Source organism: Artemia franciscana, chromosome 5 (assembly GCF_032884065.1).
Source record: "Artemia franciscana chromosome 5, ASM3288406v1, whole genome shotgun sequence".
Classification (NCBI taxonomy): Eukaryota; Metazoa; Arthropoda; class Branchiopoda; order Anostraca; family Artemiidae; genus Artemia; species Artemia franciscana.
Window position 1 is genome coordinate 25,413,916 of NC_088867.1, and position 25,552 is coordinate 25,439,467.

At 36.6% G+C, this 25,552-nt stretch overlaps 1 protein-coding gene across 7 annotated transcripts in view; it reads right to left on the reverse strand.

The window, feature by feature from the left end:
• Positions 1–25,552, reverse strand: part of LOC136027158 (protein O-GlcNAcase-like) — a 114,993-nt gene that overhangs the window by 37,342 nt on the left and 52,099 nt on the right. For 3 of the 7 annotated variants that reach the window (XM_065704143.1, XM_065704142.1, XM_065704148.1), the window contains exons 11-13: positions 24,229–24,517; positions 22,159–22,405; positions 13,837–13,922 (exon numbers count right to left, since the gene is read on the reverse strand). In XM_065704143.1, coding sequence (XP_065560215.1) covers positions 13,837–13,922; positions 22,159–22,405; positions 24,229–24,517 — 622 coding nt within the window. The remainder of the gene's footprint in view (positions 1–13,836; positions 13,923–22,158; positions 22,406–24,228; positions 24,518–25,552) is intronic. The other 4 variants (XM_065704147.1, XM_065704145.1, XM_065704149.1 and 1 more) reach the window with 2 other exon arrangements.

Here is a 25,552-nt window from a genome sequence, read left to right on the forward strand (position 1 = left end):
TCATTCTAAAATCATTATTCGGATATTATGTGCTAGATTGTAGTTTAGGCATAACAAATAGATTGCAACAAGTTTAACTAAAAAAAGCTCATGGTAAATGAAGACGAAAAACTAAACATTTTAGAAGATGTACTTTTCCGCAATTGAATAGAAATATTTAAAAAACTTCTATTTTTAAGTCATTGCCACACAATTATTGCAAAGAAACTACCCGAACAAATTCTAGGTGAATCAATGATAAGTTCTAGGCAATACTAACCACCCAATTCTAAAGCCACTATTTAAGAATTCGTAACGAATCAAGACCTATTTAAAATGCACAGTCACTTGATTGCAGTGGTTGGCTTTTACTAAAAGTTCATTTTGACCTGACACAACTTTTGAGGAGCTTCAGGCCGTTTTGAATTTGTTTTCACTACAAACTTTTTTCATTAAGATTAATCGAAATGATAGTTACCAGCCTTAAATCAACTTCAAATAGCGATTATTTCCTGACTAGGCAATTTCTTTAAACGTGTTTTAAAAATTTCAGTTACTAAAGGCTAGGGTTTGTTATTTACTAGGTCACCTCTAAGGGGGCAATCATTATTACCAAGAATGGGGATTTCTTTAGATACACCTTATCTTTTTAGGACAGAGTACCCTCTTAGTGAAACAAGCAATTGCGACAAAGACCTTATTTAACGACACAAATCTGGATTTGATTTTGTTTACAAATACAACTCCATTACGCAATAATTCGAAAATAGAGATTAAATCGGTCAGAAGCTAATACAAAGGGTATTACCCTTAAATATGGGATTTCAAAAACTTTTCACAAGTGAAAGTGTCACAACGCAGAACACTTGTCTGAAAAACAGTATATGGTATAAACATGTAGAGTACACAGTTATGATTTTATAAAACTTTGACAATAAAACAAATAATGGACAATTCCTAATTTCGATGATGACGAATCAAGTCGTCTCAAACAAGGCTCCCTCCCCCAAACTGAAGCTAATTCATTTGGTTTCTATAAACAGCTCAAACGGGATCTTAAAAATATATCTCCAAATCAAAATCTGGCATAAATCAAGTTGTTGCATTGCTTCGTGCTCATAACTAAACCTTCTTACTTAGCCATGTGCCTAACATGGAATGATGAGGGGGAGGGAGGAATAAAACACAGGAAATAGGCAAACTATATAGAGAATTCAAGAAAATGTGAAAACAGTCTTGAAAAGCTCAGGATTTCGGCGTAAAGTGATGTCACAGGCCTGGAGCCCTATCAACCTGCGTAAATGCTTGGCATGCAATCTTAGCCACCATCTAAGCACGGACACAGTAGTTTGGTGCGGAGGGGGGATTGGAAAAGATACAAAACTAGGCGAATTGTACAGACAATTTAAAAGAAAGTGAGGAGTGAGGTGGGGGCACAGGTCTATAGCCTCTCCCCACCTGCACACGCATGAAAAATAGACACAAGAAACAAGGTAGAAAATGAGGTTAGTAGCTGGTTTAGTATTACATCAGGAGTTAAGCAGAGTTCTGCTCAATCCCCATTTATATGAACCATTTTTATGGACTTTGACCTGAAGAGAACAGCATAGGCAATGGGAGAACACTAAATCAAATGGGGAGGTAAAACTCTCCTAAGCTGATGATTTACAAACTTTTAGAGATTTTGCGAGTTCAGGGTGCAAGAAATTAATGTTAAGAGGACTAAGTCACTAAGACTAGGAATATGTGAACGTAAATAGGTGATTTGTGGTAACAATAAGATCGATAAAGTGTACAGCTTCACTTACCTAAGTAGTAAAATTAGTAAAGACGGTGGGTGCAGTGAAGACGTGAAAAGCAGAATAGTCAAGGCCCAGGGTGTTTTTTCACAGTTGAAAAAAGTTGGAAAAATATTAAAATAAGTCTTCTAACCAAGATTAGAATATTAGAAGCTATAGTGATGATAGTGGTCAAATATGGTTCTGAAGCGTGGGCGCTCAGGAAAACGGAGGAGTTGCTGGATGCTCTCCAGAGAAATTGCCCACAGATTGTTTTGAAACCCGACTGACTGACCATATCTGAAATAGTGAGCTGTAAGAAAAATGCGGTTCAGTCTCCAGGGCTATAATGAGAGAAAGGATGAAATGCCTAGGACACATTCTGCGGATGAAGGATGACAGATTCCCAAAGATTCTCCTTGTCGGCCAACCGTCTAGCGCTAAACGAAAAGCGGTTGTCCCCGAACGGAGTGAGAAGACGTCGTAAGGAAAGAAGCAAAGGAAATGGGAACTTCTTGAGAGGGTGTAAAGAGGGAGATTTTGAGCAGACTGGGATGGAGGAGGAGCATACGCAATTGTGTTGGCCTCAGGCGCCTTGGTGCCATATGACGTAGTATTAGTAGTGTAAATATTTTGACAGCTAAAAATCAAACCACATTCTTTCAAAATCAATTTTGGAGAGTTACAGTTGAGAGCTACTAGACTGCAAAGGAAAGTAAATGTTGCGTTCCGAACAAGAACAAAGTAAAAATTGGACACCTAGGGATTCTGAAGACCTAAGCAATCAATTTTGAGGATCAATACAAAACATTGTATATCTACCAACAGAACATGGTTTGATCTTGGGAGGCGGACTTCCACGAAAAAGAGAAAATGAAATGAAAATAGGTAATGAATTATGGGGAAGGGAAAAATCCCCAAGCGAGATTCAAATGATTCAGAGGAAAACGGAATGAACTATTGAAGTCAGCGTACTTATCTTAGTGAGGGGAGGAAGTTAGACTCAAAGTTTGTCAAAACTGTCACGTTACATCTTCTGAATTACCACAGTCTAAGCGTATACTCGGCTTTACAGTTCATTTAAGGATAAAATAAAACATAATTTGATAATTAAAATATAATAAATATGTCACTAATAAGCGCCGATCCAGACACCGTACAGCAACCTATGCCAGGCCAACATCTCTAATGCTAAAGATGGGTGTACGGTGCTTCAGATTTACACCATAAAAGTCTCAGATTGGACTAACATATCGCAAACAATTTACTGCTTGCACCCAAAACTGCGAAGACTGACCCTTAATGTACAGAGTCTCAGATAAAGGTTTGACCAGTACCTTCATTTAGTTACAAATGTAGAGCCGACCATAATGGGCATTACAGGGACTCAGCTCAAACTAGAGATATGGAGTAGCTAGGTTACCGTACATGGGTGCACAACCTTCACGTGATATTAGAACCACTGAGATGATGCTTCTATGGTAGAGAGGGCGCCGCTGTTAATCTACAGAGCAATATTCCATATGCTCGATTAAATGTCCCAGATTCGTAAGACAGGTCGAAGGTCCTGGAGAGGCTGTGAAGAGTCAGACTCAACGGCGCAAGTCAGATTCTATCAAAAATCATATACCCTCCAAGTGGGGACAAATATCAACTAAAGATGAATTTTGGTTTAACATCAATTTCAAGAAGAGTATTAGAACAAAGAAGAGAGAACACAAATTCAGGCTTTTTTCTAAGAGTAAAGAAGACAGAGTACGATTCATGATAGCGCATAGCGACGCCCTTTGTGTGATCCTACAATCTCAGCTACAATAAAAGGAAAAATTTGCCATCAAGCTCTAAAATGCTTCCGCAAAATATCAATGGAGTGTTGCCCAATAAGTATTGCAGTCGTCAAAAGGGCCATTTATTCCCTTCCTTCAGACTGACACAGTTACGATCTGAGACTCCCAGGCATCTACTCTCAGACGTTCGATAATAGCCGCCATCAATGCCCATGATCAGGAGTGAGTCAAACCTCTGGCCCAGGGGTACAATATTAGGCTACTTTTTTATGCTGCAAAAGTTTTCGACAGAATCACGCAAAAGAGTCAGTTTTTTTTTAAACAGGCTTCACGGCTCTGTCACAAGCGTTGATATGCCGCTAGTCCTGGTGATTACAACGCTAATTACTTTTAAGGTGTACCTTCTCTTGGACGTCTCAAGAGAAGACTTTTTCGGAATTGCCCCTACTGGGAGACCATTCCATATGGCGACGGATTGTCAATTGAAACTTGTCTTCAAGCATTCTTGAGGGGGGGGGGGAGGGGTGGCACAAGGTAATCCTATCGACATTTGGCAAAATTATCGAAGTCTTTATCCTATCTGGAACAAGTTTGCTACTGGTTATGTTTACACCAGTGGTTTTCGCGTCTGTTCGTTATGGAAAGGGGGGAGGGGAGACTACTGCGTTATCAAGTTGAGAGATCTTTTCAAAAGCTTTTGGAAAAGCACCCACCTTTTCATGGCCAGAAAGCATCACCCCTTCAAACTGAAGTAATGGAATTGAAATAGGTTTGGATGAGGGTAGGGATTCTTTGACAATCCTCCACCATTGCTTTGCAGGGGTACGTTTTAGCTTTACTTCCAACTTGCGTTTGTAATCAATTCTAGCTTGGCACGCGGCTTTAACAGACTCGTTCCGAGGTCAACTTAAAGCATCCCAATCCTTGTCCCATTTAGTCGAGCGCCATATCCTTTGGGCCTTCTTTCTGTCCTTAGTTGCCTTTCTACAAGCAGTATTGAACCACAGTTTGTCTCAAGAAGAGGCTGCTTTAACGGGGTACCCTTGTACTTTACTCAATGGCAATGCCGAGAAGCAGTTTTACAATTCATCCCAGTCTCCTCGGTGATACCTTATGATCCGATCGTTCTTTGCAGGTTCAGGTATTTTCAGATTTTCACGAGCTGTGACTGCCACATAGTCGCTGACAAAGGAAAAGCCTTCGACAATAAACGTATCCGAATTATCAGTCAAGAAAAGATCAAACCGCGATCATCCATGAGGGCTAATGTAAGTGTCGAATTATGGTATATATAGTCTATGATTATGACATAGATCGTCCTAAATCTGTGTTCATTCATAAATCGTCAGCTCACAATGTTATGAATGCTATGGGGGAGGGGACTAAGCGTAGAACGATATAATCTCAAAGCATTTTTTTCAACTTTTTTTTCTTCCAACCAACTTCGTATAGAAGGGGTGATGGGAGGAATTTAAGAAAGGGCTTATTAAATTGTAAACTCAAAGTTCTTGTGCCATTTCTAATAAGAATAAACAACATATCTGAACTATCAACTGCACTCTCGCGACAAATAACTAAAAGTTGATTTGAAGTTGAACTACAGTCAAAGCCCATTCAGGCTCAGTAAAAGAAATATCGAACACAGGATCAAACACAGAAACAAAAATAGGAAAAACAAGTTAGTTTGAGACCGAAGTGATCGAAGTGACCGAAAAGAACAAAGGAGCAAAGAAAAAAAACACGAGAAATTATCAATAAGCAACGGAACTGTACTTTTCACAACAAAACAGTTAACAGTTTGACAGTCACCTACTGAATTTGAACTAAGAAAAGAAGAACAAACATGGGAACAAGAACAGGTGAGAAATAGGAGCATGAGAAAGAAACAACACGGGAAGGAAGGAGCAAGGGAACGAGCCCAGGATCAATCACAGGAAAAGATACGGGATGAATAAGCGAAAGAATACAGTAGAAAGACAGGCATATCTCATTGGAGGGTGTAGTGGTAACAACCTTCTAGTGGTTCCCCTGAGATTAATGGTAAAAAACAGGGGGTTACCATCAGGGGACTTCAATCACCATCTAACCACTGGCTGTACTGCCCAATGTCTGACCTTAAGGCAGGATATTTATGAAACACGCTGCCGAGTTTGGATAGACTGAAGCCAGTGATGGTTGTCAGAACCATTCACGAGAGGGGGAAAGGTTGTTACTACCCCTGAAAATTTGAAGTGCCAGCCGGAGCACAAAAAGAATCCATCTAGGAGAAAACAGAGGTGGAATAAAAAAAATTCCTTAGTAGCGCCGGTTATGAGGACCAAGTGCCGCTTATCACTGATGGCTGGCGAATGCTAAGTGACTCTCATTGAGGGACAAATTTTGCCTACCAAAGCTGGTCTGAAGGCTGCGGATAATATTCTCTGGATGGAGAAAAAAAAATCTACAAGCCCTATCCAAAGCCCGAAAGAGTATCAATAGCACAGTGTATATTCTGTTCTACATTATTTTTAGTTTTTTTTGTGCGTTTATCAATAGTGCCAATGGAAGGTTACCCTATATTTAGTAAAGAGCCCTCTGCGTCGTTTTTCTGATGATACAACGGCCCGTGGAGCTGTCCACAAACATGTAGAGCCTGTCTCACCGTACCTGTCCTGAACATCAGATCTCATAGAGATCTATCGTCGCTCTCGAATTCATCTAAAATTCATCTTCAAGGGTGGAAGCTATCAAGACAGTTGACATGCTTTTTCTTTTAGGAATACATTTCTCCCCAGACTTCTCATGGGGACCCCTCTTGGATTAGGCCCTATCCTCCTACACGAGAAAGCTGGGCGGGATTCTTTATTATAAGAACCATCTAGCCCAGTTTTCCCTCTGTACATGCTTTGGATTACACCTATAGGAATATGGATGCTCGCTTTTTGAAAGTGCCTGTAAAACACTATCGGCGCCACTAAAGAAGATTCAAAGTATGACCCCAATAACAACGTATAACATGATTGGGTACCATTGCAACCTGTCAGAGAGAGAGAGAGAGAGAGTAGAAATAGCACAATGGTACCACCTACTACCACCATTTGCCAAGACAATACGCACAAAAGCAAAAATAAAGTTTGGCCGGAATACGTATAATAAGAGACACTCGGCCCAGAATGCTTGAAGAAGAGGTTGGTAAGACGCCGCATCTCCATTTGCAACGGCCTGTCGAGGGAGATTAACTCTGACAACCCGTCTCATTTTTCCTTCAAAGGAAGTCTAACAGGCAAAACTCTAGAAACCGACCTAAATAAAAGCTGTTCCCTAGGGAGGTTAACTCTGACAATCGTCTCGTTTTCCCTTTGAAAGAAGTTTTAGAGGCCAGGCACCATGAAATATGCCATTACAAAAGAAAAAAAAAACTGATTTCCCCAAAATCTAACTACAAGAAAAAGCAATGAACACAAATGTTGAAAAGCAACTTCAATACCGTTTCTACTAACACTGGTACCAAAGACTTTCACCAAATTTGTGTTTGCATAGACACCGTTTTAGGAATGTTTAGGCAAATATACTCTAACTATACTGGAAAACAGATGAACAAACCTCTGAAGAACAGAGGAATATAAGGGAAGAATGTCTACAGTCTCCCTCACTATTCAGTTCTAAGCCTTTGTATCCCCCCTCCCCCCAGCTTAAATAATAAATCTAGACTCGAAGATAATCTCAACTTATATCAAATCAACAATATAGCCTGAAAGATAGGATTTCAAACACGTTGATATCGCGCGAAATAAAACCAATCTTCATTCTTTTCAGGAAGTTTTTGTTTAGAGGAGACATTTTCCATCAAAACATTTTACTTGACAACTAAAAAAATTGTGGTGAATGTGGGCGTGCACTTGAAAATTCTCCGAATCTAATACAACAAGAAACGTTAGTTCTGTGTCCTGAGGCAAAACATTAATATGTACAAAAATACCCTAAATAATTAATACATGAATTCGTCCACCGTTAAATTTCGTGACAGTTATAATGATAGAAAATAGTATGCTGCCAAACAGCTCATACTTTTTGTTGCAATCTGCTGTTCAATGACATTTTGGACATGGACGAGAATTAAGAACAAATACTACCTTGCTAGTATCATTAAAAATACTGTTAGTTTGCAAGGAGAGCAAAGTAAAGAGCGGCTTTCAAAACTAGACAGATTTTAGCTTCAATGAATTAGCCTTTGTATGACGTTAAATAACAAAAAAAAGTTTTTCAACCAAAAGTAAGGAACGCCATTAAAACTTAAAACGAACGGAAATTATTCCATACATGAGAGGGACTACCCCCTCCTCAATCCCTCGCTCTTCACGCTAAAGTTTTCTAGCACCTTTAAAAATCCTCTTATTCTAATTAACGGCCTTTGTATTCAGACTTTAGCGTAAAGAGCAAGGTATTGAGGAGGGCTCACCCTTGCTCAGATAGGGAAACATTTCTGAATTTCTGACTGTTTTTCAAATAATACCGGGAAATCCGGGAAATCACTTCTCTCCGTGTAAAATTCTTCCCCACAAAAAATTCCTCTAAAGAAAGTTCCTCCCACGTAAAACCCCACCGGTCAAGTCCTTCATCGCTGAAAATTCTTCCCGGAAAATTTCTTGCGGACGATTCTGTTTTAAAAATCCCCTTAGCATACTTTCATATGAAAAAAAACTTGCTTCTTTAATTCAACTTCTGATCGTTTTTCAAATCTACCCCCCCCCCTCCGTGGATATTTTCCCCGGAAATCCCCCCGTCAACGGGGAGTTTCCCCCAGGGACCCCCCGCCCTCTATGAAAAATAACGTGCTTCTTAATTTAACTTCAGATCGTTCTTCAAATTTGCCGAAAATATCCCCTCCGAGGAAATTTTTCTCGGAAATCCCCCCGTCAACGGGGAGTCCCCCCTCTCCCAATGGAAAACTCCTACAGACAATTCTTTTAAAACATCTCCGCATGTAAAATTGAGTGACAGATATAAAATTTTCGCATAGGAATTCTGGCAAATTCCCCTGGAAAGCTTCCCTCTCCATGAAAACTTCTTCCCTGGGAATCCCCCCCCCCCCGAAAAAATTTCGGCACACTTCAGAATAAAAAATATTAAATTTAAACAATTTGTAGAATTCATAGCTTACAGCCCTTTCTCCAGGGACTGTAGGGGGTCATGTTATCTCCAAACGCATAGTCCTTGGACCTTTAAACTACGTCAGACGATTTTAGGGGGAAAAGGGTGCATTGGAGGGAGGCTAGTTACCCTTCAAACTTTTTCGATCACTTAAAAGAGGCACTGGAACCTTTAATTTCCGTCCGGATAAGCCCTCTCCCGATCTTCTAAGACCATTGATTCAATATGAACACCCCTGGAAAAAAAAAAAAAAAAAAAAAAAAAACACGGATCGATGACCTTTCTTCTGGCAAAAATATATACAAATTCCACATTTTTGTTAATAGGAGCTGGAAACCTCAACGACAGAGTTCTCTTATCCGCTGAATCTGATGGGACAATTTTTATTAAGATTCCTTGACTTTTCGGGTGTTCCCCCCCTTTTGAAAATCAGGCAACTTTTCATGGATAATATTAAATTTATATTAAACTAATATTAAACGTTCAATAGTAACCAAAACTCTAAAAAAAAAAGTCTTACCCATCAGCCTGAGAAAATCTTATTTTCCAAAAAAAGGGGAAATAATCCCTAAGAGCAATAGAATCTTAATGAAAATCACGTGGGAGGTTCTTTCCATGGAGGAAGTTTTCATCAGGGAAGGGACATTTCTATGAAGGGTTCTGAGCATTATTTAAAAAAGATCAGAAATTAGAAAAAAACAAAGATGTTTTTACAACTGAAAGTAAGGAGCAACATTAAAACTTGAAATAAACAGAAATTATTACGTATATGAGGGGGTTCGCCCCGTAGTCAATACCTCGCTCTTTACGCTAAAGTTTTTTTTAGTACTTTCAAAAGAGCTATTTTTTATAATTGGATGGCCTTTGTGATTCAGGGGTCTTTCTTAAAAAATTGGAACAAAAAAGTTTAGCGTAAAGAAAGAGGTATTGACTAGGGGGCTAACCCCCTCATATAAATAATAATTTCTGTTCGTTTTATGCTTTAATGTTGCTCCTTATTTCAGTTGAAAAAACTTGTTTTTTTTTATTTAATCAGCTTAAAAAGCCAATTCTTTTGATGTATTTATTGTTGTCAAAATTCGAACAGAATTTTCGTTTACTATTAGGCCGAGTCGCCCCTTATTTTCAGTTCATTACCGTGAACTGTTTGATAAGACTTGAACCGAATAGAAATTACTATGAATAAAAAAGCCTAAAACGAAATGCAAAGAGGTGCAACATTACTTGCCAATTACACTTAATAGTTTGTGAATTGACATTCGAATAAAATTAGGACCTTCATTCAATAAAAGTCAACAAGCCTTAATCTTAGGTTGGGGTAGGGATTTTTGAAACCACATTGTCTCTCCGTGACATATAAAAAAAGTTCAACAGGGAAAATCCTTTTATTTGAAAGATAAACGCAAAAAAAATACCTCCAGATATTTCGGTGACCGATATATCCAGAGATATTTTTGTTTTATTTAACTGTCAAATGAAAGGATTTCCTCTATTGAACCGTTATTTATACGCTAAGGTTGGGTTCCTCCCCGTGTTCCTCCCATAATCTTAATATTTTTTTTTACCATTTTTGTGTAGTTTCAATATGACTCGCTTGTCTTGAAGAATTTGGGCTACCTTAAATACCCCCCCCCCAAGAGCACTGTCAAGAAATGCCCCAAGAGACCAAGTGCAACCAGGATATTGGTTTTTACCAAGATTCAAATATCTCTTATTTTTCTATTTATATAAACTTTTTAACGTCTTCTTATTTCCCAAAGGTGGTCATTACCTTTCTCTTCTGGCGTTCATGCCCCCTCCCCTTCCCCACCTAAGACTCCATCGTATATGACTGAACGAAGAAATACTACTTGTCTTGGTAATTATCTTTGTTGGCCTTTGTTTTGCAAAGTATTTTTTTGATTGTCCTTTGTTCTTCAATCAAATTCTTCGGATAAAATTTTTCTCTATGTTGATATATCAGGTAAAACTTTTAATTAAGACAATTAAAAAAGAATTAAGAAAGTTTTTACCACTTTCTTAATATTCTTAGTAATCTGATATTCATATATTTTCTTCCATTTTACTTACAAATGGAGAGTCAGTGTGGCCTAAGAAATTTCTAAAACTCAAAACAACTGTAAAAAACGTTTGTATAAAATAAGCGGCTGCGATGGGTAATAAATAGGGAGATAAACTTAACCAAAATATATAAACTAGATAAATATTTTGATCTTATAAACATTCAAAGTTCCCAGCCTGGATCCCAAAGAGATCCCCGACCAAAAAAATATCAGACGCAGACGAACAAAAACTGCACACCGTTTTTAAACTTGTTACGGAGCCTATTTATGATAGTGCTTCGGAGCAACACTGAGCTCGTATTATGTTGCGGAGCAACACTACTGCTTTTGTTGTCTTTGCTTTCACCATGATCAACGGTCTACAGCTTCACGTTTTTTTTCCCCAACAAGGCCAAGAAATAAAGAACTTTTGTCCTCTGAAATTTGAACAATGTACAGAAATTTTAAGAAAACAAGCAGAAATCCCTGTTTTCAAGCTTATTTATAAACTAGAATCAGAACGACACCAACTCAGTAAAGAGAACTTCTTACAGACCATGTAATGTCGACTTCTAGGAGAACATAGAATTATGTTTTCGAGACACAAGAGAATTTGTATCTCTTCTACATTTCTAGGATACAATATTGCGGAAAAGTCAATCTGGAGATTCAATTTTTTATTTTTTATTTTATGATATATTCAAGTTCGATAAAATTTGCTAAAGATTTATACGCGTGTAAAGTTTGAGGATAGAAGTTGACTCAAAAAGCTCAGCTTCGATACGACTCATAAGAGAGAAAAGGGGTGGGGCGGAGGTTTCCGGACTCTTTTCATTTACGCATATACCAGTGAGCTGTCAGAAATGAACCCAATCTAATAACTAGTAAAAACTACTGTCCCAATTGTGCCTTTGGGGCGTCCTAGCACAGTCTAACTTCTGCGGGCACAGGATACCTACATTCTCATCATTAAGACATGAACCAAATGAAATTTTTACGCATCACACAAACTTTGTAGGGCCTAAGCTCTAGTGTCCTAGCTACGCCTTTTGGATGGTGGGACCCAAACCTACTTCTGTGGGGGATGAAAATGGGGAAGAGAACACTAAATTTTTACCTTCATGACATCTAATAGAAGAAGTTGTCCGATATCAACCAAATTTGGTGTAAAGTATGAGTAAATATCTTAGTAAGCACTTCCTAGGGTCATACCTGATCCGACCGCTGATCCATTTGACCTTTATACAGGATGAGGAAGGTATATTTTAATACTTTCCATAAATACTAATTGATGACAAAGTCAGACCCAAACCAAACTTCGTCAGAAGAAAGATCTATAATCATAGTCGTCCCTATTTATAGTCTGCAGTCTGACCCAAGCTCTGTGGGAGGAAGAGAGGTCTACGTAGAGATATCAAAACATTTTTTGAGCATCCTATTAGTAGGTGGACTAGCAAAATCCATTCAATTAAACCCTACATACATAAACACAGTTTTAAAAAGCTACATCTTTGGAAACTTTGGAAGCTACAGCTTTGGAAAAAAGCGTAAATGTCAAACTTCTGATCTCTTGAACAAAATAAATCTATGTAGATTTGGTTCTTCCACCGATAAATTTTTTGAAAACTTCAGCAATTCATTCTGTTCAGTCTCCGGAAACCATGATATCTATTGAAAACAAATTAGGTAGCAAGCTATGAACTAAGGTGCTTCTGTTCTTACACTCGGGCATTCAATTTGAAATTCATAAAACATAATCCAGAGGAAAAGTGTAAGTTTTTTTTCAGTATTAGGCAGACAAATACATGGAGATTTATTTCGACCGGTCCGTAATCCAAGGGTACGGGAGCAAAATTTGTCAAATAATAAAAGAGAGAGAAAAGAAGGGCGTATTACTCAAAAGGTATAGAAAAAATAGACAAATCACTTGAAAAATACGAGATTTATGAAGAGGGAGAATTCAGGCATTCCTGCGTCCATGTCTGGTGCAATATATATATATAATATATATATATATATAAAAGAAAATAATAATTTTTTTTAAATGCTTCAAAAAATTTCAATATTTCAAGATGAGAAAAAAATAAGAAATTTATTTGATCGTGAGAGACAACCAATGTATACGAGCGTGTAAACATTTTTTCTTGTTAGGGATTCTTATTTAAATAAGCCCAAATAGGCAGTCTCTCATTGACAATGACTGTGTAAAACTATATTTCAAGATCTTTTACGATTAGATTAATTATGAAGGTACATAGTAAGTGTTGTTAACATGTAAACAAAAGTGACTCCTCCATAATACCGAATCCTTTTCATAAGATGCACAAAATTAAATACTATAGAAGAGCATCTAATCAAGAACAGTGGCTCCCTATCTTTCAAAAAGATTACACACGTCGTAATTCCTTGCAGCTACATTATTAAGCTTGTTAGATTAGATAGGACCAGCTTTGACTTCTCCAAATATTTGCAGTTATCAGCCGTTTCCACGAGTCAACCAGGCAAACTTACAATTGAGGATAAATAGCGTTAAAAACAGACGTTAAGTGCAACTTAAGCTGGTATTAAATACACCAGTATTCATAAAATACAACTCTTTCTATTGAAGAAAAAACGCACCCTGAATATAAATCCAGACGGGTTCCAGTGAAAGCACAATAAAATGGATATAGGCCTGGATCCATAAATTTAGAGATAGTTACACAAGCGGATTTAATCCGAGGCTTAAGGGAAAATATTTCCCCTTTTGTCCGCCTACCTATAGGGCTGTGTACAACAACATCATGTTTATTAGCAACTACGAAGAATAACTATTTACTTAGATAAGCCACGTATGAAGTGAAAACCAATTCACCAAAATACAGGCTTTTTCGATTTTTTTTTTTCAAGATCTATGAGGGTAGGGAGGGGGTATCTGTTTTTTATATATTTTTTTTTATGCACTCGAAAAAAAAATAAACTTTCCTAAATCCTCCAGCCAATTGTCGTCCGTACATGCATGATCTTTGACTAAAGAAGAAGGTAGGTCAACGTAATTTGGAAAAAGCCATACCTATGTGCGATCTTTAGGCAGGATATGTTTCGAAAAAGGAAAACTATAGCGCGCTCTGTATAGCTTACCTGCAGATCTGTTGCCAAACCACCACGGAAAACCCAGGGCTCTTCCTCTCCAGTAACAAATGATTCGTTTGATGATTTATTGAAACCTGCCATAAAACAATAACAAAATCAGAGAACAAAAAAAGTCAAAACAAATTCATTCAACATAGATGTAAATTCAAGGATTTGAAAAAAAAGACCAAATTACACTTAATACAATTTAATAAGCGCAAAATCAATCTTATTCTATTCAAAAATAATACTTTTCCAATAATATGCACGAAAAAAAATAAACATAAAAACATAAGAACAAGTAAGGAAAGATGCAACAGAAAAAGGTGTCTTTTTTACTTGATTTTTTTTTGCATTTACTTCTTTACTTGGAACAGTTTTTTTTATATATATTTGTTGGCCATTTGGCGAATCTTTGTGACATATACTCTAGGTGCCCCCCCCCCCCTTCATGGGAGCACAAGAGTCAGCGTCAAAATTTCAAAGGAATTATTAAATAAACCTGTACATACTCGCAGAAAAATGATGCACACTTAAACATTTTTTTTCTAAAAACGTTCCCATACATATGATGGGGAAAACTTTGATCATTACTGTCGTCATTCATGCTCAAGTACCAATAAAAAAGTTTAGACATAAACTTTCTTCAATCCATAGTAATTAACTTGATCAAAATTAGAGAATAGCCAACTCCACCTAGTTTTCAGTTTCTGTAAAAAAAAAAAAAAAAATCCCCTTTTCCTTTCGACATATATTTATATTGTGTCGAAAGTTGTAGAGACAATTAATGAAAATGATAAATAGTTGGCTATAAATCACTAATTAGAATACTGGCTATAAGTCAGCTATTACTAAGTCATTATTCTTTGACCAGGAAAAATGAAAAGGTTTAAATGTCACAAATATGGAGGAATATAAATTTCTTCAGAAAATCAAGGCCTAGGACAAGGTTGAAATCCCAATGACACATTCGCATCACTCTTAACACAAATAAATTACAGTTTATTTGGTCAATATACCTCTACAAAGGAAAACACTCAAAGTATGTAAACATATATAGAGACCAAATAGTGTGTGCTAAATTCCACACATTGTTAAAGAAGTAAAAGATAAACAAAGTTAATTATGAAAAACACATTGAGAAATTGCGTAGATCTCCGATTATGCAATTCTTAATCCCAGATGAGAGAATAAAAACTTTTATACAATAAATATATGTGGATTAAAACATATTTTCTCTAAGTTAATATTCAGGATTAACGAAAGTCTAATTGGGATTAACTAAAATTGAAATAACGAAACTCTAAAAATGAAAAGTTTGACAACATACATATCAAAGGAATAACATACTTACTTTTCTCTATTATATATTGAAAAATCATTGCCTGTCTACAGTTTAAACAAGATGCAACATGCCTACCTTTGTGCTAAAAAGTTAGAGGCAGGAGGGATAGAGCATTGGAGGACCAACAGATCCTGGTCCTCTAATAAAAAAAAAACAACTAATTTTTGTCAGATTTTGTTTCAAATAAGGCGCAAGCTTCTACTTTTAAGACAAAAACTGGCACGTATTGGAGGCAGGGGCGTCACAAACCATAATAATTGGGGGGGGGGTAATAAATTTTTCAGACCGGCTGGTCACTTTTACAGACTGGTTTCGGTAATTTTGCTTTCAAAATTATTCCATTTTTTTACCGATAGAGGATGATCTTTTTTCATTTATTTTACGTCATTATTTCCATCAATCCGTTTACCTGATAACAAAAATCGATCCAGTAAAGCAGCGGTCCTTTGCGCCCGCTATTGGAGGGCCCTTTATTCTACTTTAGTCCTCCGAACATACCGATTGAAACTTTTTGTGTGATTCGGGGTAAAACCAGGAGCAACATGTCCACCTTTCTGCAAAAAATTGGCAAGAGGAGCGAATAGAGCCCACTGGCCCGCTTCCTATCTTCAAGAAAACTGATCAAAAATAACTGTATTATTCAGGTCTAAACTATATCCGAAGTACCTGCATTTTTACAAAAACTTGGCTGTGAAGAAACAAGGTGGGGGCTGGAAAGGCCATGGTCTGATTCGGGTCCTTTATCACAGAGTTAAAAGATCCTTGCATGGTTTTGGCCCAAACAAGTTGCAGCATACGGTATTTCAGCTATAGAGTGGGCAGCAGGACGAGGAGGAGGGAGGGAGGTTGTTACAAGGGCTATTCACTTTGGTTCTCTTAACATGTAGATTAAAAAAAATTGTAATGCTGTTTCAAAAAAAAATTCACCATTATCGTCTTTCTACAAAAAAAAATTGTCGGTAATGAGAGGAGCGGTGACATTAGAGGGATATAGTGCATCAAGCTCATGTTTGCACAAAAAAAAGTTTGGCTCGTTTTAGCACAGAACCCTTATCCGATTTTTTTTTGGGGGGTGGCATGTTCCACATCAATGAAATCATCACCTCTTAGAGTTCTCAAAATGTGCATCTCATGGACGAATTTTACACACACATAAAAACTAATCTAATATGCTTAATCAGCTCTTCAAGGATCAGTGTTAAAAAATTGTGTCTCTTGATCCAGAAGTCGATTATTTTTTGCCATGGACCAACTTTCTAAGATTACTTCTAAGAAAGGAGCAAAAAGGAAGCTCAAGTTTCTTTGGCAATTAGAGAAGTATTTGATTTTAAGAGGCACTTGAAATGCCATTCCCCTGCCTCCGTTCCAAACCAGAAAATGTAATAATAAACTAAACCGAAATCAAAACTAGAAATGGTTCGTTACCGGAGCCGGCCAATTTTGAAACCTTGAAAAAAAATCCTTTTGGATCCCTAAATTTTTGTATTTATCATTAAAAAATATGTTGGCAGTTAGACCAGGGAACGGACGTAAATTTTAAATACTTTAAGATTTTAGTTTAATTTCAATTTAAAACTGGTGCCATTTTGCTTAACTGCTTCAACAGATCTTTTCGTTCAAAAGAAGAAAACTGGCTCAAAGAAACAAAGCTCAGAGGAACACATTCAGATAATTTCAATGACATTCATTATAAAACCCCATATCAGCTCAAATGTAGAATCCGGCTCAAGAGCAAGCAAAAACTATTCTTGACCAAGGCAAAAAGCTTTCCAAAACACAATTTCATATTCATCAGTCCAGACTAAGGTCCACACATCCCATAAAAACTACAAAGGTTAAAGCCTTATCACTTCCTTGCAATAAAAAGTGGAATCAGCAGCAAAAAAGAAAAGAAAAAACGAAAAAATGATAGAACCAAAATGTTATTCTAACAATACGTATGTATATCAGGGGTGTTGCCAAACACCTCAGTCCACCCCTATCTTCTCCACAGTGACTGGAAAAAAATTAGAAGCTTAGTTTAAAGGGATTCGGTACCTTATATAATCACCCTGTCTCGTCCATTATAAACTTTTTTAGTTTCTATGGCCAAATTATTTAGAATTCATTTGGCGGTCTTGCCATAAGCTTGGACAAGCGATCGAATAAACGGCAGAAAACAAAGCTGATACCTACTTTCCCTGACATATTGGGAAAACCTTATAACTTCTATTGTTTTGTGCCAGAGATAGAAATATTTTGTTTTAGGGGAAACCAATATCATTAGGAATTGTAAATTTGGTTTTTTCGATTAAACGGAGCAGAATTTTCTTTTTAAAATTCAGGAAAGGCTTGTCCCTAAAAATATTCAAGTACACATGCTAGGAAAATGCCAAAAAATACCTCAAAAAGAAATGTCATTTGATCAATTTGACAGCTCTTCCAATTTTTCTGTGGTGCCTGAGAAATGGCTCCTCACACAATTCCATTGTATTTTCAGTTAAATTTCATAATCAAATCGCAAATTCTAAATAAGTTTCTATGATAAGCACTCCTCTGGAAGAATTCACTAATGGACCCTTGCCTTTGAGACACTAAGCCAATGTTGTGACTCGCAAAATGATGTTTAAGGTATCGAATCCTCTTAAATGTTTTGAAAGACAATTTGTAAATAAAACACTATTAATCACCAACTGGCTATAATTTTAGCATTCTTAAATGCAATTGGTTTAGCATTAGCTAAATTTTAGCGTAAAGAGCAGGATGTTGACGTGGGAGGCAAAACAATCTATCCTCCCCCATACACAAAAACCATGTTGCGGCCGAGATGTGGCACAGAAAGACTCCATTAATATTAAAGATCCCAGAGCCTTCTTGCTGTCGCTGTTCTAAGCCGGCTTAAGCACTTCGTGTAGACTTGAGAGGACGTGTTGGTTTCCGTCCAGCACTGGTTCGGGATCCAATGCTTTTCCTGTGGCCATAACAATTTCAATGATCCAAATAATATGAAAATTACAATTTGAAATGTTACAACGTTAAAAAATACTATAGTATTGACGACTGAAGAATTAAAACGTTTTAAATTGGACTTGAAAGAAGCTTTAAAAATCCATTTCACAAGGATAGGAAGCATGAAATTAGGCAATATAAAATTTATATACTCATGCAGGAAGGGTGGTATATAGACAGGGAGTAGACCTCATGATGAACAAGGAAGCTGCTAAGTCTTACTTACGTTAGGAATGTGGTAATGATAGAAAGCTAGTTGCTCATTTTATGACTAAAAAGTACCGACTGATAGAGAAAGTAGCAACTCGGATGGATTTTACTTTAGGCTACAAGAGCAAATAGACAGGATCCCAGATAGAATGATGGTGTTTTTAATACGAAATCTTAATGCACAGGTTGATAGAAACAGGGATAGACGATGTCACTAGTCTAAGGAAATTTTTGTAGGCAAAGGAAATAGTAAAAGTTATATACTGCTGCAATTTTATAGACATAACAATAGAGTTAGAGCCAATACAGTATTTCGTCATAAAATAGCCCGTAATTAATGCGGCCAGCCGTATTGATTATGTTATTGTAAATGTTATTTGTAATGTATGTTATTGCTACAAGAGCAAATAGACAGGATCCCAGATAGAATGATGGTGTTTTTAATACGAAATCTTAATGCACAGGTTGATAGAAACAGGGATAGACGATGTCACTAGTCTAAGGAAATTTTTGTTGGCAAAGGAAATAGTAAAAGTTATATACTGCTGCAATTTTATAGACATAACAATAGAGTTAGAGCCAATACAGTATTTCGTCATAAAATAGCCCGTAATTAATGCGGCCAGCCGTATTGATTATGTTATTGTAAACCGACGACTGGGAGGATCAATACAAGATACTAGGGTATATAGGCGTGGTGTTACTGACGTTAAAAACAAAGATCACCATCAAGTAGTGTCAAGGGTAAAACTATAACTGAAATTTAGAAAGGGCAACTACCTTCCGAGAAGTTATGACATTGGTGGACTCCAGGATGGGAGTTTTAGAGAAACTTTCCAGGAACACTCGAATATTAAACTAGATAGTCTAGAATTTAACAATGAAGAAGATGAATAGAAAAATTTTAGAAGATATAGTTTGTGAAATAACAGATGGTGCCTTAGGGAGAAATGTTAGAAACGCTAGGAATGTTAGTGAAAATGCTTTAGGTCTAGTAAAGATGAAGAGATGCTTGTACAAGAAGTATTTGAGTGATAAATCATATCAAAACAAGAGAGATGTAAGGAAAGTGGAGAAAGCATTAAAATATGAATTTAGGAGATGTGAAGCGGAGGCCATGGACAAAAATACTGAAGATCTGGAAGATGCAGCCACGCGGCATAAAAGCAAAATATTTTATTTGCATGTTAGAAAATTGAGAGGGAGTAGCCAATCTGGACTTGTCCGCGTTAAAGATAGGAACGAGGCTACAATTAGTGACAAGTAAATATCTAAAGAGAGATGAGAGGGGGGGGGGCATTTTTAGAATGCGCTAAACCGTACTAAATTTACAGGAAATGATTCAGAAAAGGAAGAAAAATGCTTGTATCACTTTGAAACTGAAGGAAGGTTTATTTTGGGAGGAAAAATCAGAGACAGTACCAAAAACATTAAAAAGTAATAATGACACAGGCGCTGATAGTGTGGTAAATGAGCTTTAGTTATGGTAGATGTGCAGTTTGAGATAAAATACTGCAGATTATCAATATTGGTTTTGAAAAAGAGGAAGTACCTACCAATTTTAGGAAAACTCTAATTAAACCCCTCTATAAGAGAGGTAATAAGAGTGAGTGTCGTAATTATAGAGGCATTAGTTTGCTTTCTGTAGGAAGCAAATCACTTTAGAGGTGGAGACTTAAAGTTTTAAGAAAACAAAAGTATGGTTTTAGGAAGGGGGGTGGGGAGAAAGCATCGGCTAAATTTTTACTTTTAGATTAATAATTAAGAAGTGCCTGAGCTATAAGACCCCTCTCGTCTTCAGTTTTATAGATTATGAGCAAGCATTTAATTCAATCGATATAAGAGCTTTAAAGAAGGTTCTATCCTTGCATGGTATACCAGATAAATACACTAAAGTGATTAATACTATGGACAAAAATTACATTGCAGCAGTTAAGGTAGTAAACGAGGTTAGTAGCTAGTTTCGTACTGAATCAGGACTTAAGCAGCGCTGCTTTCTAACCCCATCAATATGGTTCAATTGATGGAATTTGTCCTAAGGAGACCGACATAGGCAATAGGAGAGAATAGAATCAAAAGCGAAAGCAAAACTCTCCTACACTTAAATTATCAACCAGGATTTGATTGTTCTAGATGAAAACATTAGCAAAATGAATGATTGTTTGGAGGTTTTGAGAGTTCAGAGCGGAAGAATATGTTTGAAGATTTAATATTTAAGAAGGCAAAGTGACTTAGACTGGGAACAAGTTAAGGTGAAGAAGTGATGTTAGGTAAGGAGAAGACCGATCGCACAGGATAGCTTCACTTACCTAGGTAGTATTATCAGCAAATACGATGGATGCAGCGGAGATGCTAAATATAGAATAGCCAAGGGATAGTTTCACAGTAAAAAAAAGGTTGGAAGAAGACTTAGATAAGTTATTGAACCGAGATTAGAATATTAGAAGCTACAGCGATGACAGTATTCAAATATGGTTCTGAAAATTGGGCGCTCAGACAAACAGAAAATTTGTTACATTTTTTTTCCTTAGGAACTACCTCCGGATTCTTTTGGGTACCCGTCTGACCGACCATATTTCAAACAGTAAGCTGTAAAGGGGTGCGAGGAGGCTGTAAGGGAGCAGTTAATTGAAATTGGAACTTCTTTTGAGGTTGTAAAGAGAGGCTTTGAATAGATTGAGATGGAAGAGGAGCATGCGTAGCTCTGTTGGCCTCAAGCGGCTAGTAGCAGTAGTGGATCGATGTTGTTTTTTACTTTAATTTAAAATAAATTGTTCAAAAAAGTATGCTTGAAACTGTTTACTATTTTCATTGAAGCGCAATTTAAATTTATGCTCCTGAGGCTTGAGAGTGGGGGGAGGCTAACTCTTGCCCTTCATATTTACGGTGGATCCAGTTTATTTTAAGCTTAAAAATCAGTCTCTACTTTTAAGTAATTTTTTTTATCTAATCATAAACAGAAAGCTCGATATTCCACCCTCCTCACTCTCTCCACGAAATGCCTTTGGAACCCTAAAGGATTCCAAAGAGCTCAATCATCTTTTAAAATGACCATCATCTTAAAAAAGTACCCTTCAACATACATAGATAAACTTTTCATACTAGCCAACATTAGGAACATCATTCTACAAAGAGATATTTCAGTGAATAAAAAAAGGAGAATACAATCAGGATGGTTTAATCGGGAAACTCTTGTAATTGGACCGTTATAAAAAAAAGTTCCAATGCACGGTTTTGACAAATTAATAAAGACTTGCACGAAACTCATGAGGCCTAGGGTTCCAGGTAAAAATTACTCTTTACTAAATAAGATAATCAAAAGACAATAGTTGTAATCGTACCTAAGTATTTCTTGTAACGTAACAGCATGGATGAGGGCCAGGATTACTCAAAGTCCGTAGCCTTGGAAAAAGGACCATCAGCGAACACAGTCCTATGCCATATTGTTTTCGATTGGCAACTATACTACCCTAGCTATACTACCTTCAGCCGTTTGAGCGTGAACTCAAGTTTTACTGATGGATTTTATCCAGAAAATGAATGAGTGATAAGTAGCCCTTTCTAAACACAAACATACTCTTAGTGTCTCAACTTACAGTGCAATCTCCATGAATCAATCCAAAACCATGATCTAAGAAGCTATTATTTACAGTTCAACTATTTACACTTAATGACTGCACATACTCGGCTGATGTTGTTTTTTCTTGGGACTACTTCCAAGAAATTTAAGCCTAGTCGGATAAGTAGACCTTTCTAGACCCAAATACACATCGAGTGTCTTATCTTACCGTTCCATCTCCATGAATCCATCCCAATCCATAATCCATGACCTATGAGGCCCTTACCTCCCAAACACTTACCAAGCCACTTGACGTAGGCGTTAAGGAGGGAAACTACTCCTCGCATGTCCCACACATACGGATAAAGATCATAAAGTAGTTCTCTATTATTAATATAGGTCAATCTTGTGAAAAGCCTATTTAACGCCCGAGACATTTCATCAAATCTGGATGCTCTGTCGTGCCATTCGCGGACCTGCAAGTAAAAAACACAAAATATAATTAGATTTATTTAAAAAATAGATGTCGCTAATGAGTATAAAGAGGCTGCGAAAAAAAGCGTGCTGGCAATGTTATTATACAAACACAGCAATAATAATAAATTCCTAATCACTGGAATTTTAGGGCTCAGTGATTTTAACCGAGCCCGGGATTTTACGACGTCAAGTTGCTTTAAACCTGTGGCTAGAGATCCAAGATTAGGATGGGACATGATTTTTTTTATTCATAATACATTTATTCATATTATATTTAGATTTAACTGTGTTCATAAATTTAGAGAGTCATGCTAATATCTTCGTCGCAAAAGAATCTATTAAGTAGCCTTTTCCCTTACTACTCAGATGTTTAATAAGGTTGAGAGGCAACCAAAATCAAACATTTCTATTGATTTTTAACATAAACAGCTGAATATTGCATCAAAGCAGGGAAATAGACTCAAAGACCACTCATCTATTCTTTTAAACACAATTTTCCCAAACGAAGCGACAATCAAACAACCACATAACAAGTAAACAATTTCACAACGAACACAACATATTTCTGGTAAAGTCTGGGAGCAGAAATCAAGAATACATCTGCTTACCGTCTACTTTAATCTAATAATTCGAATTAAGCCCATGAATACAGGAAAACATGCGTTTTACACATATTGGGATGTTGAGTAAAGGGCTAAAGGTAAAATACCAAAACATCGATTTGGTTCTCATTAATGCTAAACCTTTCCTTTTTCTTGACATTTTTTTTTTTTTTTTACTCTGCACAATGAATTATAAAAGATTTTTACCCTGTTTACCTCTCAGCCTCTCTTAATTACCTTTTGCCACAGTCTTCTCAAATTCAGGATTTTCACCCCTACACATTCCTCAGGGTTTCTGGAGTTTTCTTTAACAAAGAGAAATAAAAGAAGTTCCCTTGAAAAAAAAACACGATATTCCTATGATTATCATTGAGGATCACAATTAGGATTTAACGATAACAACTACGATTAATATAAACAAATTTTTAAATAATAATTTCAACAAAGAAGGACTATATTAGTCACCATCGATTGAAGGTGAAGTTTTTGACCCTCAATAAAGGATAGGAAAAACTGAACGAATTAACCCTAATGAAGATATAACAAAGATTCATGTACATTGGGGGAGCAGAAATAAAACCTTCTAATAAATTTCAGCGATGACATTTCTAACGGTAACATTTCCATTTTAATATTGGTGGCATTTCCATGGCGCTTCAAAAATTCAACTCAGGTGTTCCACAGTAGCAGTTCAAATAAGGCATCAAAAAAATATAATTCCATCCAAACTACGAAAACACACATGGTACAGGAAGTTAACTCAATCAATTTCCTACATCCATCATCCTAAGTCTTTCTCCAAATGCCCAGGAAAAATGAAAGAAAAAAGAAGAAAAACAGGAAAAGGCTAATAAAAACAGATTAGTTTTGGCACGAGGGAAAAAATTCAACCTATTTCAAATATCGAGAAATTCCGACTTAACCTCCTCCCTCTCCCGGACTTCTTCCCTTAGAGAAGCGAAAGTATTATGTTAAACGGGCGAATTTGTCAAAGATTTTGCTTACCTCAAGAAAAAGGAAAGTAAAAGAACGTTAAAAGGAACTAATTTCTGTCAGATCAGAATTCTGCCTAACTTGAGCGCCAAAGCCTTATTGACCAATAGCACGTCAAATGAAAACAAGCAACATGGGAATATAACAAAAATTCAAACAAACGAAAGAAATTGAAATAATAGCAGTAATAGTGAAAAGATGCAGATAGGGCAAGTTATAGATCATACCTCACGACTAGGAGAAGAGGCACCTTTTCCTTTATGTCCTTCATTTAATAAATGACTATTTTGTTTAAGCCAAGAGAACTCTTGCAAAAGTTTTAATCCTTCAGTTCCGTGTTCAAATGGTAAATAAAATAAGTCACACAACAAAAAAATATCTTCAACGGTAATTTCAAACTCAGAATTGGAAGGAGGTAAATCCGTAATCATCTGGTTGGATATATAAGGAGGACTAGGGATACTCCTGGTTGAGTCGACAGGTCCTGTATCAACTTCTGGTATAGATTTTAGTCGACTGAAAAAGGAAATTTTAAGTTAAAAAAGAGTTGAAACTGGAAAAGGAAGAAGAAGAAGATGCAAATAATGGATTAGTAAGTGATCTAGTCTTCTAGAGATTTTGGCAGCCTCTATAGCTTTTCAGACCTAACCACAGACAAAAAAATATCTACATTATAATATTTCGTTATTCGTAAGTCTAAAAATTTTCAAAAATAATTTTACGGGGATCTAAAGTAGTCTTTACAATTTTTTGGGAAATAAAAATTAGAAGCATTGGCATTAAATATCATTTCGTTTCGTTTCCAAGTGCATTAAAAGAAGATTTTGAACAATAATATAAATTGAAGCTTGATTGACGTTCAGATTGGGTTACATAAGCATGGAGTTTGCTACTACAACTACAAACACTTCACCACAGCAAAAGCCAACACCCCATCCCACCTCATTCAGAGCTTCATTCTCTGCTCCCTCCCAACCCATTGCAGAAAGTTAGCTAACACCAGCTGGATTGCCAAAAAAGTGCGAATAGAACACAAAAACGCACCAAAGATTATCATCAGTAAAATGTGATGTAAATATCTTAATTTTTTCATCATTAAAACTTTGAAAGCGGAATTGAGCCGATTTTTGGTAGAGCTACTCTTTTGACATTCAGTTGCTCAGAGCACCATAAACTATTGCAAGGAAATTCCTTTGTAAAACACCTATAATGTTTTCATTCAATTGTTCTAGGCATATATTTTTCAGAGTCTGCCTAACGACAGTCATTACCGAGGCTTCTTGTGTCCTTTTCTCAGTTTTAGACTTATCATCTAATTCTTACGAACATTTTTAATTGCAAATTGGAATGAAGAAAACCTTGGCTAAACTGCACCTTAATTATCCTATTTTTTAGATGTTCATTGCCTCCACCATCATTATCAATTAGACAGTCTAGGAAATGTAATCATATCATTACCAAATATCATCTCTTACCCCCATTTATTACCATAATGTAAGCAAATCAGTCGTCTTAGCATTGATTTTCAAACCTACTGAACTCAATAAACTT